Source organism: Protobothrops mucrosquamatus, unplaced genomic scaffold (genome assembly GCF_001527695.2).
Source record: "Protobothrops mucrosquamatus isolate PMUCROS unplaced genomic scaffold, P.Mucros_1.0 scaffold942, whole genome shotgun sequence".
Lineage (NCBI taxonomy): Eukaryota > Metazoa > Chordata > Lepidosauria > Squamata > Viperidae > Protobothrops > Protobothrops mucrosquamatus.
This window is the reverse complement of record NW_015387190.1, coordinates 1,056,463-1,072,164: the sequence shown is the minus strand read 5'-3', so window position 1 is coordinate 1,072,164 and position 15,702 is coordinate 1,056,463. Positions and strand designations below refer to the sequence as shown.

The window sequence follows — 15,702 nt, the reverse complement described above, 5'->3', positions numbered from 1 at the left end:
CTGACACTTCCACGTTCTCCAGTCCTTAGTCCTATCCCAAGTTTTCACGACGTTCAAATAAAACATGGACCGGAAGTCTGATTTATTTGTCGAAGATCTACGTGAACAACGAACGTATGTAACAGTAAAATTTACAGGTAATATTTATCTTGTTCTTCGGTGTCTACCTTTGAATAGTTCGTCCCTGGGTTGGATCCTCTGTAATCCTGACAGTGAGAACAATTAACCAGTGGAACAACCTGCCTCCAGAAGTTGTGGGTGCAATCCAATCACTCAAGAAGTGATTGGAAAGCCATCTGTCTGAAATGGTCTAGGGTCTCCTGCTTGAGCAGGGGGCTGGACTAGAAGACCTCCAAGGTCCCTTCCAACTCTGTTATTCTGTTAAGCGAATCTAGTTTCCCACATTTGATTTTGCTTCTGGGAACCCAGATGAGGAGGCCACCAATGGTATTCACATGACCCCCAAGGAGTTGCAACTGTCATAAATGCATGCACTTGAACTTTGATCCCGTGACTGTGGGGGTGTGTGTGTTGTGACAGTCGTAAGTATGAGGACCAGTCATAAGTCCCTTTTTTCACTGTCTTGTAACTTCAAAAGCTCTTCAAATGGAAGACCCCCTGTCCTATTTTAGCAACTCAATTCATCCTGAGCAATAACTGCTGCATTCTACCTGAACTTAATTTCCTCAATTTTTTTAAAAAAACCAAACGAAAATCCAAACAAATTTTTTAACAAACAATCGGAGGGAGGGGAAATCTGCTCCCCCCCCTTTTGGGAGGGGTTTGCTTTAGCCAGCACGAAAGCTAAAAGACACAAATTGGGGCTTGCAATTCTTAAAAACTCTCAAGCAGACTACACATACAAGCAAGTGGGGGGGGGGAGGAAAGAGCGAGCCCGTTTTCCGTCTCAGACTGACGTTGTAAAAACCGACTCATAGAAATGGAAATGCGATCGTAATTCCAGCACACGTTGGGAAGAAGGTAGAAGAACGGAACGGCTTTCATTTTAACAGCAGGGCCTTGGTTTTATTAAGGATAATTCACCCCCCCCCCATAAAAAAAAAGTGCATTAACTGAGTTCTCTCACTCTTTTTCAGAGTCGGAAGAAAGAAAGAAAAATAGAATTCCTGGAGCTTCAACTCAAGACAGCCTCCGAATTCGGCACTTAACTTCCTTGATGCGCACACAAAAATTGATCGCCGTGCCATTTCACCATCTTGCGCTCCCTTCGCTTAAGAGAGAAGAAACTAGAGGGCGAAGTCCCACGGGGGGGGGGGGGAAGCAAGAAATGGAAAAAGTGCAATTAGCAAGTTCCTTTCTCACTTCCAATCCAATGTAGGGGCGGATGCTAAAAGCAACACCCTCCGTCTCGCTGGGAGTGAAATAAAATGCCTGGGATTGATGTAAACTGGGTTCTTACAGGGGCCTCCCATCAGCCAAAAATGCAATATTCCTCTCTGTCTACGCAGCTTCTCCGTCATCCAGGTCCTGGTTGCCCCAAAGGTGCTTTTTTCAGGAGGCAACTGGACTTTCTTGTTTTTTCTTTGAAGACGTTTCGCTTCTCATCCCAGAAGCTTCTTCAGCTCTGACTGGATGGCGGAGGATGGAAAGATTTAGATTCCTTGCAGATCGCCGGTCATTTGCCTCCTTTTAGAGAGTCGTTGAGGCCACTTGGAGGTTTGTCTCAAGGTCCAAGTGGCCTCAACGACTCTCTAAAAGGAGGCAAATGACCGGCTGTCTGCAAGCAGTATAAATCCTTCCCTTCCCCACCATCCAGTCAGAGCTGAAGAAGCTTCTTGGAGGAGAAGCGAAACGTCTTCAAAGAAAAACACAAAAGTCCAGTTGCCTCTTGATAAAGCACNTTTAAGACAGAATATAATTATTGTATTGTAAACCCTGTGTGTAGCTCTGGGAAGTCGGGGGGAAGGGAGGGGGGAGGGGAAGGGTGGGGTATGAGGGAGGTGGGGAGTTATATTGTAAAAATTCTAAAAATTTCCAATTAAAAAAAAAAAAAAAAAAAAGACTGATTTGCATTTTCACCCGCATTTTGCTTTGCTGGCAGCTTGACAGAAAAAGAGAAGAGGGTGGAATGGAAGTTAAGTTACTAAGCTAACCACTGCAGTCATTCACTTAAAGAGAAAAAAGAAAAAGGGACAAAACTCACTTAACAATTGTGTCGCTTAGCAAAATAAATGTTGAGCTCAGCTGTGGTCCTAAGACAAAGGACTAGCTCCTTGATGTATGCCAGTCCATGAAATCAATGCAGGTACAGCCAAAGGAAGTCTGCCACCTAGTGGAGAATGACACACTGCCCACAATAATAAAAAGTCACTAAAAATAAGTAAAATAAATAAATAAAAAGCCACTATGGGCACGTAGTACAGTAAAACAGGCATTTGCACGAGAATAATCTGAACACGGAGAATATTTACCACCCCAATCGGGACTGGCGTTTCTGGGTTAAGTAAGGCGGTAGTTAAGAAAACCGTGCCCAATTTCTTTTTGCCACGGTCATTTAAGCGAATTGGTTGTTAATAAGTGAATCAGGGGGTCCTTAAGTGAATCCGGGGTTGCCCCCACCCCAACTGTGCTTGTTGGAAGCCGACTGCCGGCGATGGCTTTTCACAGATCGAGAGCCGCCTTTGGGGCGAGCAAACAAATTGAATCAATAAGCAAAAAATAAATCGAGGAAAGGGCCGTTCCGTTTAATGCCGCTTCATAAAAAAAAAGATATTTGGGGAATGTCATTCTTGGGGAACGGAGGGAGGAAGGGGCTTGCTCTGCTGCAGTCAGGCCCCTCACTCGTGTTTTCCCATCAGACTTAAATGAAGAGGTTAATTATCTGTAGCGAGAAGACTCTCTCTGCCCTGGCTTTCCCTCATTAAACCTCATTAAACAGGAATATGAGGAACTGAAAACCCCTCGCCTGGGTCCCCCCCCCCGCTTTGGCATCTCAAAGAACAGCTGGCAGGTGGAACTTCGCAGCCCCAAAATATTTAACTCCCCCGGCGCCAATCTGAGAGAATCACACCCATTTTTTTCCCCCAATCACAGAAATCACAGCGAGTCCTCAATTTACGACTGCACATTGGGACTGGGGCTCCCATCCCTAAAACATGCAGTCTCTGAATGAGTTGTGCCCAATTTTATATCATCATCTTCTTCTTCTTCTTCTTCTTCTTCTTCTTCTTCTTCTTCTTCTTCTTCTTCTTCTTCTTCTTCTTCTTCTTCTTCTTCTTCTTCTTCCTCCTCCTCCTCCTCCTCCTCCTCCTCCTCCTCCACCTCCTTTTCCTCCTCCTCCTCCTCATTATTATTATTATTATTATTATTATTATTATTATTATTATTATTATTATTATTATTATTATTATTATTATTATTATTATTATTATGCGGTGGCTGTAAGCAAATCCAGCTTCGACTTGGGCTCGCTGGAAGCCAAGAGTTGTTAAGCGAAATCGCTGCAGTCGTTAAGTGAACCATGCAGTCATTAAGTGAATCCAGGCTCCCGCATTGACTTTGCTTATCAGAAGACAGCTGGGAAGTCCACAAAGGGGGGGGGGTCACGTGACCCCCCCCAGTTGTTGCAACCCGTCATAAATGCATGCCGGTGGCCAAGCTTTCGAATCAAGTAATTGCGGGGATGCTGAGATGGTCGTTAAGCGGAGGACTGGCCATAAGCCACCTTTTTCGGTGCCGTCGTAAGTTCCAGCGCTCGCTAAACGAATGGCGAAATCCAATTAATATAATTGAAATGATGTTTTGTTTACATTTTGCCTGTTCCTGACTGCTGCAGGCCGAATTCGAGGACTACCTGGAGACACCCAGCAACAAACAAACGAAATGTGGAGGTGTCAGAATTTCACTCCCATTTTTCCACTTACTTGATATCTAAGCCCATGTTCTGGTCCGCTTTTTCCCACATGCTCAGTTTCTCCTGAAGTTTCTGAAGGAGCAAAAGGAGAGAAAGTTGGGGTTTTTTTAAAAAAAAATTCAATAATGCAACTACATCTGCAACCACACACACAGACACACACACACAGAGAGTCACGTGTTCACAATTAGGACACCTGACAGCTGGTCGGTCGCAGCCTTCTGCAGTCACTTGACTCAATTTATGACATTTGTTTTCCCGAGGAAACCAACCTTTTGGACCGGTTTTGAACAACAAAAAAATCGCCCATAGGAATGTATTGACTCGCTTAATGACCAATACATTCGCTTTAGGACCACGCTGTTGGTTTAACAACCCACGCCAAAAAAAAAAGTTCATAAAATCTAGTCGGTCACTTGAGTGCCTCAGCTTACAACCGTCACAATTGACGACAAAAATTCTGGGCCCTGTCGTAGCCGTAAGTCGAGGACTAGGTAAAGTCTTCTGTGCCTTGAAGCTCCCTTTCAAACGGATTGATGAAATCGGCTCAGAGGTCGTCCGTATTTTAAATTCCGACCGCCGGGGTTTTGCCGGAGACTCGGCTGCGTTGTAATCGGAACCGCCGAATAGCTGCAATTGCTCAAATTAATGTCCGCGCTCTAAAGAAACTATTTTCACGTGGAGACATTGAAATCCATATTATGGATTCTGTATCGTGTGTTTCGTTCCGTTGAGAACAGAAACGATCTGGGTGTAAATCTAAAGCTCTTAAGGTGTGTGTGTGTGTGTGTGTGTGTGTGTTTAACTCTATCTCAGATGTACAGGATATCCGGGTAAGTCCTCGAATTTACGACCGCAGTTGAGCCCCCAAATTTCTTTTTGTCCACTGAGGCATTTGTTAAATGAGCTTGGCCCCATTTTATGACCTTCCTTGCCTCAGCCGTTAACTGAATCCCTGGATGTTAAGTGAATTCTGGCTTCCATTTGACTTGTCAGAAAGTTGCAAAAGGGGGATCACGTGACACACACAAACAAACCCGGGACGCTGCGACCGTCATAAATACGAGCCGGTTGCCAAGGCCTCTGAATTCCGATCACGCCATCACGTGGATGATGTACCGGTTGTAACTGTGAAACATAGTCGTTAAGTTGTTTTTTTTCAATGCCGTTGTAACTTTGAAAGGTCACTAAATGAATTATTGTAAGATGAAGACTAGCTGTATGTACTGGTAGTCCTTGACTTATGACCACGACTGAGCTCAAAACCTCTGTTGCTAAGTGAAACATTGGTTAAATGAATTTGGCCCCATTTTACCCTTTCTTGCCAGAGTTGTTAAGCCAATCACTGCAATCCTTAAATTAGTGACACCGTTGTTAAGTGAATCCGGCTTCCCCCCACTGACTTTGCTTGTCTAGAAGGTCGCAAAAGGGGATCACGTGACCCCGGGGGAACTCTGCGACCGTCATAAATGTGAGTCAGTGTGCCAATGATCCGAAATTTGATCACGTGATCCCGGGGATGATGCAATGGTGGTTAACTGTGAAAAAACGGTCATAGGTCACTTTTTTCGGTGCCGTTGTAACTCGGAAAGGTTGGTTGTAAATGGAGGACTGCCTGTATTCAGCTTGGAAAACCAAGGAATCTCATTCCCGCCTAAGAGCAGGAGGAGCAACGAGGCGCCTAGAGTGGGCGGACTTTTACCTCCTTCTCCAGCTCCAAAGCCACCCGCTCTGCCTGGACTTTTTCAAATCGCTGGAGCTTCTTTCGGAGACCCTCCACTTCCTCCTTCAGCAATCCGTTGTTTTCTCTCATTTCCCTGTGGAGACACCCCAAAATACTCCCTTGCTTAGAGGAGAAGCTTGTTTGATGTGGCTTGGCTAACATCAGAAACATGAAACGAAGGCAGACAGAGACAAAAAGGGAACAACAGGACACGTTCGGAGTAAGTCGTCAGCCTGGCAGTTCACCCCAATCCCATCAGAATGTTCTCTTCGAAATGGCCTTTGAAATAGCCCTAACTCTAATACAGGGGTGTCCTATGGACCTCAATTTAAGACCTATGGACTTCAGTTCCCAGAATTCCCCAGCCAGCCAGCATTCAATTCTGGGAATTGAAGTCTACAGACTTCATTTCAGACTTCTGTAGACTTCAATTCCCAGAATTTAATGCTGGCTGGCTGGGGAATTCTGGGAATTGAAGCTCACAGGTCTTAAAAGCAGCCAAGGTTGGATCACCCCTCTTTTAACCCCTCTTTGTGAAAAAGCCCCACAATGTCGGGTACAAGGAACCCAGAATGACAGAAGGACTTAATTCAGAGTAGTTTCTTTATTGCTGCTTGCCCACAGACAGGAATCTTGCCAGACTAAAGCATAAAACTGCATTAACTATTAGTTATGCCCTGTGAAAGGCTAGGGACTCCACGCTCTGCTGTGTCTTTGCTCTTTGGGAAAAGCCCCTCCCTCCTGCAACTACATTTCAACACAGAGAGGGAGGGAGGGAGGGAGGGAGGGAGGTGGAAGAGAGAGAGAGAGAGAGAGAGAGAGAGAGAGAGAGAGAGAGAGAGAGAGAGAGAGAGAGAGAGAGAGAGAGAGAAACAGGCGACAAAAACAGGCAGAAGATGAAGAAAAAAACAGCACAAAGATCCTGACACACACACTCACACATAAAACCAAATAGAATCATTTTCTTTTCCTTACCTAAGGTAGGCGTTCTCCTCCCTGAGTTGCTGCAATTCCCGTTCCAACTGGGGAAACTGAGCCAGCTCCGTCTTCATGTTCTTCACGATGACCGCATCTTGTTCTTGCATGGAGAGCTTCTGCTCGAGGTCCTGGAGAAAACAGGAGCAAGGACACCTTCAGAAGACAACTGGACAAGGGTTATACTTTGAAATGAGTAGGAAAAGCTGGTGCTTTCCTAAGAGCAGGTGGGTAGAGAGAGATCTCCAGGTAATGCACAGAGGGAGGGAATAGAGGTCTCACCTGAATCTTCTGGTCCTTCTTGGACATCAGCTCCTCCTTGGCCTGAAGAACTTGGATATGCTGAGTGGCTTCTTGCCATTTTCTGTGGAAGGTGGAGATAAAATATCCAAAATTAGCGCACACAGCAGGGTTTCCCAAACTCAACAACATTTAAGATGTGTGGACCAATGTTCCTCTGATTAGATTTTATATACTGCCCAGATTTACCTTGTAGGGGAGATGGACGGCATAAACATTTAACAAAGAAATAGGGGCCCTTGGTGCTCTTGCAGATGTTTCATGACCCAAACTAGGGAACATCATCAGAGCAACCACCACCACCCCTTCTAGCATTGATGATGTTTCTTAGCTGGGTCATGAACGATCTGCAAGAAAACAACCAAGCTCAGAGAGCATCAAGGACCCCACAGTCGTCGTCGTCATCATTGTCGTCCTCCTCCTCCTCCTCCTCCATCTCTCTTCAAACACTCATAATGTTCCCTAGTTGGGTCATGAAACACCTGTAAGCAGACCACCAAGTGCAGAGGGCACCAAGGCTGAGGTCAACCCTAAGCTACAAATATTCTCCATTACTGATAAATAGGTGAGTGTCATCCACGTATGGATAATACTACTAGATATCCCAGCTACACATTTCTTGGTATCTGTGAATTCATCAGCGCTATGTTTAAAGGAACAGGCGCAGATGGCGCTGAGGTCCTAACTCCCAAAGTAGACTTCAAAACTCGCTTCAGCCATACCAGTCATCAATTACAGCTATAAAAACAATAGCTTTGAATGGTCTTTCACGTTCCCTTTACAGATTGCAGTCCACTATTATAGACAAAAGGGGACAGGATATTTAAATGTTGGACGTTTTAAAAAAAAGAAGTACATATTTTTCAAGGCTGAACTATTTTTAAGGCTACCTTTGCCGCTGATTACAATCCTTTTGATTACATTTTGCTGCTAAAGACTTTAGAATTGAATTCCCCGGACAGCTCTTGCTTGTCTGCTTACTTGTGGAGCACATCCAGCTGTTCGGTCAACTCCTGGTTTTGGGATTCCTGCTTTTTCATCTCCATCTCCTGATTCATCGTGTTCCACTGTGACTCCGATATTTTCCCCTTCAAGACGCTGATGGTCTGAGAGAGAAATAATTTATTTGACAGTCAGTCCTTGACTTTCAACAGTTCAGTGACGGTTTGAAGTTACAACAGCACTGAAAGAGAGTGACTTATGACCGTTCCTCACACGTACGACCATTTCTCACACTTACGACCGTCGCGGCATCCCCGTGGTCGCAGGATCAAAATTCAGACGCTTGGCAACTGACTCACATTTACGACGGTCGCAGTGTCCCGGGGTCCGCGTGATCCCCTTTTGCGACCTTCTGACAAGCAAACTCAAGGGGGATTCACTTAGCAACGGTGTCACCAACTTAACAACTTCGGAGTTTCGTTTAACAGCCACGACAAGAAAAGTAAAACTCTCACCGAGCAAAAGAAATTGGTCCTCCGTTGTCGTAACTCAAGGACTACCTACATTTATTTATTTTAATTTACACGTTCCCTGTGCTGTCCAAATTGATGCCTTTGCCCCAAGAAATAAATTTCTGACCAAACGCTTAAAACGTACATGAGACCCAACGACTCTCGATCCGGACTTTTTTTAGTTAATCCGCAGGCACCTGCTCTTCCTTCCCTCCGAGTATAACTGTTGTTATTTACTAGAGGAGCGTGCGAGAGGCAACGCTCAAAGGCAGCCTGCGCCATCTAGAAAGGAGACCATCAAAGGGATGCAAATGGTCCCGTCAGCGCCGGATGAATGTTTTTCTCCGCGCCCGCAACTTCAAAAGAGCGGCTTGTGTATCTTCTCCCCGCCACGGATAAGCACCGGTGACAGCCTTAAGAGCCGGATAAGCCCATTTTTCTAAACTAGATTACAGGCAGGATAGAAAAAGATGTGAAACGGCCTTCCAGCTTTTCTGCCTCTGTAAAGACAATTTACAGAGTGACGCCTTCGGTTCGCTTAGCAATTTCTCTCCCAATTTCAGGCCAAAATACTTTATTTTTATTTTATTTTAACCCAGTAGGGATTTAGGCATATTCAATGACTTCAATCTTGCTGAGGAATATGTACAACGTGTTACGTAGACAACAGAGCTAGCCTGGAAGTTCAAAACTGCTCGGATGGTCCCACTTTGCAACAAGCGTGGAACCAGAGAAGGAATGATGGAGCTGGTCCAATGGGAAGGGCTGAAGTTATCATTATGGGTCTACTATTATTTCCTCATAAGGCTACCTATCTGGGCCTGTAGATCTTTCATACAGCTGGTCCTTCTCCAACGCTAAGTAAGGTGGCTGTTAAGATTTGAATCATACCTGATCTTAAATACCTCTTTTGTCACTGTTGTTAAATGAATCACTGCAATTGTTAAGCAAATAACTGCATTTGTTAAGGGAATATGTTTCCCCCCGTTGACTTTGCTTAGGGGAAGCCATCTGGGAAGGTCCAAAACGGCAATCCCGTGACCTGGGGATGCTACTGCCATTGTAAATCAACAAGTTCTGATTGCCCCAATTCTGATCACTGTGACGGTCGTAAGTGTGAGGACTGCTCATAAGCCACTTTTTTCAGTGCCGTTGTGACTTCAAGCCGTCGCTGCGCTAACGGCTGTAAGTCAAAAACTACCTGTACAGTATTAATTTTATCTTACCTCCATGCAAACTTTCAAATTATTAACAGAATAATAACAGAGTTGGAAGGGACCTTGGAGGTCTTCTAGTCCAACCCCCTGCTCAAGCAGGAGACCCTAGACCATTTCAGACTGCCCAGTCTCTTCTTAAAAACCTCCAGTGTTGGAGCACCCACAACTTCTGAAGGGAAGCCGTGCCACTGATTAATTGTTCTCACTTTCAGGAAATGTCTCCTTATTTCAAACTGTGAATTATTCTTGGTTTTGCTTCCAAGAATTATCCCTCTAGAATTGCTTAAAGATGCAGCTTCTTAACTTCTGCTGTCCCAGCCTTAAAGCCTCAGAAGATGCTACCATTCGTTTTAAGGAAAAGTGACAACACAGTGTCGTTTTGTTTACTGTCACCTAACTCTTGCAACACAAGTTATTCACAGCGTCACCCGTGTATGCTCCAAAATGACATCAAATACTCTTCCATCAAATCAACGGCTCGGCCCTCACTTCATTCGCCTCGGTCAGCTTGGCCTCCTTCTCCTCCAGCTTCTGATTCAGGGTCTCCATGTTCTTCTGGCAGGTCTTGTTGATCTCAAGTTGTTCCTGAAGGGCATTTTTTACCTCGGTTTCCCTTTCCTGACACTGCTTGATGCGCTTAAGGAGCTCCTGATTACGATCAGCCTCCCGCTGGAAAAAGAGGACAAGAGAAGGTTTAGGAGGAAAAAAGATACTACCTCTCTCCACTACAAAAGGATTTCAAGTCGCTTGGAAGCTGGTCAACTGGAACTTCAGAAGCAGGGTCTACGTACCCTCCAGGAAGGCCTGTCGTAACTTCAAACGGTTGCTGAGCTAGAGTTTGTAAGTCAAGGACTGCCTGTTCTGCATCATGGAAAGGCTACATCCATAAATCAAAGATAGTTCCTTTCAATGACAGTAACATTTGGTGTACCAATGGAAGAGAATATCTGTAGCTCAGAGTTGGACTTGGGGGGGGGGGTGTCCTTGGTGCTCTCTGAGCTTGGTTTTCTTGCAGACATTTCATGACCCAACTAGGGAACCTCATCAGTTCCAGAAGAAGTGGGTTTTAGAAAGTTAAATATTTGGGAATAAGAAAGTTAAATATTTGGGAATATACCTAACAGCAAGATGTGCAATGATAAAAGAAGATAACTACATAAAATTACTTAACCAAGAAGTGGGGTTTGCAGAGAGGAGGAGGAGGAGAAAGACGACTGTGGGGTCCTTGGTGCTCTCTGAGCTTGGTGGTTTTCTTGCAGATGTTTCCTGAGCCAACCACAGTAACATTATCAGTGCTATGATGATGAAACCCCATTCCCTTCTAACAATGATGATGTTACCTAGTTGGGTCATGAAACGTCTGCAAAAAAACCCCCACCAAGCTCAGAGAGCATCCCAGAATGGTGTGTTATGTTCCAGGTCTTGATCAGTCTGAATTTTGATCTGTCTGAATTTTAAAATCCTGTAAAATTCTTCACTCAAGTCATTTTCAGAGCTTGATTTCAAGCTTTTCATTGACTGCCATTGTCAACCTGTGCTTTTTACATAAAGGCAGCTGTAGTCTCCTGCCAACCTGATCATGGCTTGCTTTGTCATGCAAATTAGCTGCATCTAGCCATTATGTAGTCCACGGCTTCACCCTTACCACAATCAATCGCTTTTCCATTTTCCATCTAAACTGCTTTTTCCCCACTGTTCCTTTGATAACATTTGCGCGTAAAACTTGTTCTTGGGCAGAGAAAGCCTTCTTTTCCACTTCCCTTTTTAATGTACAATCTTTAAACCACTTAGGCCAATTTTCCTTCCACATCTTTCAAAAAAAGAAAGAAAAAAAAAGGGCCACGGAAAATTTCAGTTATCGGTTTCCCAATGTTCTCATCTCCTTTCAAGCCGTTGCTTTTTGCAGTCAAGTAGATTGCATTTCGGCATTAAGTCCCTGTACCTGAGAGTTGTTGTTTTCTGACTAAAATAAAACTCTGCAAAATAGGAGCAGGAAGACATATTAGGTAGGTTGACCACCTCGAGTCATTTATAAAAATGAAAAATAAAGGCAGGATTAAATCAATGGGAAAAATGTATTTAACTACGGGAAACAGATGGTACGACTAAAACAAAACTTTGCCAAGTCCAAAAACCCAGGCCCGGTTTCCTTTCCCTAAAAATCTAGCCTATTCCTCATCTCCATTTCTGAACTACAGGATAGTTTCTTCTTTCCTTCCAACTCAAATCGATTCCCATTGATTGGAGAAAGCGTGCAGCCGATGGCTCTGCTAATCAAAGTGCAACAAGCTACGGATTTGCATGCTAAACAAGGATTATGCAAATTCTTCAGTCACCATCTCAAGCAAGGCAATGGATGGATTAGAGCCCTTCCATTTTAGGGGTCTGTTTCCCCCCCCCTCCCCGTAGCAGGATTTTAAGGGTTTCTGTGACTTGACTCACGAGCTGGGGAGGAGTTGGAAATAACGGTTAGGATAATCCCCAGAATCACTTCAATTAAAGTGAGACCTGGAAACCGCTCAACCGCTTCCATTTGGCAGGGGTTTTTCTGCTGACTTGGTTTCGTTCTTGGGCAGCCTCTGTGGTTTTTGAAGCGTTTTCCAAGACAGAATGCAGGCTCGCCGTTTTACTTCTGGACCGAAACATCAGGCAGAGGCAATCTTACTGCGACTGGCTGCTGCCAATTCGATGCCGTGTATAACTTGCCCGTATCCTGATTCTGCCTTTTTTATCCCAAGAGGGCAAGTTGGGATACTGAGGATGATCCGGTTCTACCTTCAGCATCTATGTGTGGCTGAGAAGGCTAGGAAATGCCGTCTTAAGACGACAGTTAGTCCTCGATTTACGACCACAATGAAGCCCAGAAATTTCCGCTGCTCCGTAAGACAGCTGTTAAGTGAATTTTGCCCCGTTTTACGACCTTTCTTGCCACAGTTAAACAAATCGCTGCAGTTAAGCGAGTCACACGGTTGTTAAGTGAGTCTGGCTTATCGTAAGGTCGCAAAAAGGGGATCGCCTGACTTCGGGACGCTGCAACCGTCACATGTACATGCCGGTTGCCAAGTGTTTGAATTTTGATCAGGTGACCCCGGGGAGGCTGCAATGGTCGTAAGCGTGAAAAATGGTCCTAAGTCGTTTTTTTTCAATGCCGTTGTAACTCTGGACGGTCACTAAAATGAATGGTTGCAAGTCAAGGACTATCTGTACTCTATCCTCTTTACTGCTCGAGGACCTGAACTCACAGCTTCAAACCAGACCCCCTGGGTGATGTGAACCAGACTGAATAAACCATCAATAGTTATATACTGGCCTAAGTCATAAGCTATGGATTATAAACCACAGAGACCAAGGTGATAGAACAAGCTACTCAAACAAGCCAGGTTACAAATGCACCAGGGCAGAAGCCCAACCTTTAATGTGACTCCCCAGCTCACCTCAAATTTGGTGGCGTTCAGGTTGGCTTCCTTCTCAAGTTCAATCCGAGCCCTTTTGTGACTTAATTCCATCTGCATTTTCTCCCGTTCCATCTGCAAAAGCTGCGTGCCCGAATGGATTTGCCCAGCCTGCTCTTCCAGCTGATCCATTACCGAAGGGGAAAAGAGACCAAGCAGTAATCCCATGAAGCAGTTGAACAAGGTTCGCCATGCCTCCATCTCTGGAGGGGGTGTGTGGGGTAGGAGGGCCTGGAGTTAACCTATAGCATTTTACAAGCAACTTCCACCTCCCCACCCCCCGCAGGAGTGGACAATATTTCTATCCAGGAATACAGGTACCTACTAGGGCCCCTGCTCCAGTTGGTTTCATTTATTTAGCGAAAAGCAAAATAAACTTCGGTAGGGGATGCGTCAACTAGTTCAGCTGTTTTTGTTGGTTCACCTCCAAACTAAAACACTCACGTCCCTCTGGATATGGACCAAATCACGACTACTTAGTAAATTAATTTATTTACTTAAAACAATTATACAGCCGCCCATCTTTTAACCAACTCTGGGCAGCTCCCAACCCAAAGTTAAAACAGCATAAAAACCATAGTAAAATTGTAAAACTAGCATATTAAAAACCACAGTGCAGTGTTGAGAGTCAATGGGAAGAACAGGGAAAGAGAGGAGTCTACAACTGTTATCTGAGCACAGATCCAAGGGTGGCGAACCAGTGGACACTGTGCTTATAATATATGTCATAATTTAGTTGGCTAAATTTTTGCTGGCTTTGATTAGATGGTTGCTGAATGTGACCACTGAAGAACACTGCCTCACCTTCATCATTTGCTGGTAATGTGTCTGGAGTGAGCCTGGAGACTGTGGTGCCTCTTGGACAGAAGATTCCTCCATAGAGAGGGACATGAATTTGTTGTACGACTTCAGGATGGAGAACACAGTGGTGTTCCCCTCAGCCTCCTCCATCTGCATTCGAGTCCTGCCGGGTATATAATTAAAAATATTTTTTTTAAAAAATTAGCCCTCCAAATAGGTAAAAAAATATATATCTGGCTTCTTTGATTAGAGAAAAGACAAGAAATGGATTTATTGCTGCCGAGAGAAAAGAATATTTGTAGCACAGGGTTGAACTGTGTAGTCCTACAGTATTGATGATGTTACCTAGTTGGGTCCTGAAACGTCTGCAAGAAAACGACGAAGCTCAGAGAGCACCCAGGACTCCACCTTTATCGCTGTCTGGAAATCTCTTATAGGGTTTTTTGAAAGAAAAAAAATGAACTTTTGATTTGTGGTTTTGTTGACAATAGAGAAAAAGAAAGGGGTTTTTTTATAACCGTAGACTAGAGTAAAAAAATAATGTTGTAATCATCCTTGCATTTGCTGGAAAAGAAATCAGAATGGTTCTATTCCTTTATTATTGTATCTGTTTACACTTTTGTCTCTCCTCTGCAAGTTGTGTTTATGCTTGTTTGCCTCTTTTTGCAACACCAGGCTTTTTTCGTTTCCACTTTCTTTCAACCAGCTTTGGAAGAACAATCACACAACCCAAGTGGAAACAAAAAGATCCGAGTGTTGCAAACAGAGGAAAACAGAAGCAAAATCATAACACAACCACCTGCAAGGCAACAGCAGTGAAGAGGGAAGTGATCCAGAACAGGCAGGAGGGGACCCCCCCTCACATCTTGGCTTCAACCCCATCGTCCCCTGCCTGCACACTGACCCTCCTAAAGCTTAGGGGTTTTGTAGTACTCTTTTATTTTTTGCATTCCCTTTCCTATGCTCCCCCATTTCTCCCACGCCAACCCCGGCTAGCAAAAATCAAAATGCAATTATGATCTCTTCGTTTCTCTTCATCACACCCATCCCAGTTTAGCTTCTCTGCCCAAACTGGTCTCTGTGTGTGTGTATGTGTGTGTGTGTGTTTTTTTTGTGTGTGTGTGTGTGTCCAAGGGGAAGGGGGGGTTGCAAGCAAACTTTGAAGGGGGATGGGGACTCCAAGCAGCCGGGTGGTTACATGGTGGGAGGGAGGGCACTCTGCACACGCCCAGGAGCACTCTCGGCACACCAACCGAGAAAGACGGCGCGAGGGGCGGCGTGAGTCTCGGCCCTCGTTCTCCGGCTCCAGAGGGACGACCCTCACCCACTCGCCCTCCCCGCCATCCGGGTCCCGCCGGCGGCGGCGGCGAGAAGAGACCCCTCCGCCCCGGTCGCCGCCCGCCCGCCCTCTGCCGCCCCGCCCGCGCGGGACCCACGTGACACCCTCGGCCTCGCTCGCTCGCTCGCTCGCGCGCACTCACCCTCCCCACTCGGCCATGGCCAGCTCTGGTCTCCCTCCCTCCCTCCCTCCCTCCGAGACGCCGCGAGAGTTCCCCGCCCAGCTCCCGCGAGATTTCGCCGCGCCCGCCTTCGCTTCCCAGCCGCTTTCGCTTGTGGGCCGTAGCGCTCGGAATAGAAGCGCGGCGAGAAATCAGAGGAGTCGCGGCGCGCTCTTCTGGCGGAGGTCGGTATTTCTGTATTTCTCGATAAATAAATAAAAAGTCCATTTCCAGGAAAGATGATGTTAAAACCTACATCGTTTTTGTGTTTATGGCTGACGGCTTTTATACGGTGTATCGTATCTTATATTGGGCAAGAATAGAATCACAGAACTGGAAGGGACCTTGTAGGTCATCTAGTCCAACCCCCTGCCCAAGTAGGAGTCCCGACACATTTCTGACAGATG

At 45.4% G+C, this 15,702-nt stretch overlaps 1 protein-coding gene across 1 annotated transcript in view; it reads right to left on the bottom strand.

Moving 5' to 3' along the window:
- Positions 1-15,306, bottom strand: part of MAD1L1 (mitotic arrest deficient 1 like 1) — a 175,928-nt gene extending 160,622 nt beyond the window's left edge. Inside the window, exons 1-9 of the mRNA XM_029284786.1 lie at positions 15,278-15,306; positions 13,800-13,959; positions 12,978-13,118; positions 10,033-10,212; positions 7,854-7,978; positions 6,855-6,936; positions 6,573-6,703; positions 5,577-5,691; positions 3,885-3,946 (exon numbers count right to left, since the gene is read on the bottom strand). Coding sequence (XP_029140619.1) covers positions 3,885-3,946; positions 5,577-5,691; positions 6,573-6,703; positions 6,855-6,936; positions 7,854-7,978; positions 10,033-10,212; positions 12,978-13,118; positions 13,800-13,959; positions 15,278-15,294 — 1,013 coding nt within the window. The 5' untranslated portion in view covers positions 15,295-15,306. The remainder of the gene's footprint in view (positions 1-3,884; positions 3,947-5,576; positions 5,692-6,572; positions 6,704-6,854; positions 6,937-7,853; positions 7,979-10,032; positions 10,213-12,977; positions 13,119-13,799; positions 13,960-15,277) is intronic.
- Positions 15,307-15,702: the final 396 nt, after the last annotated feature.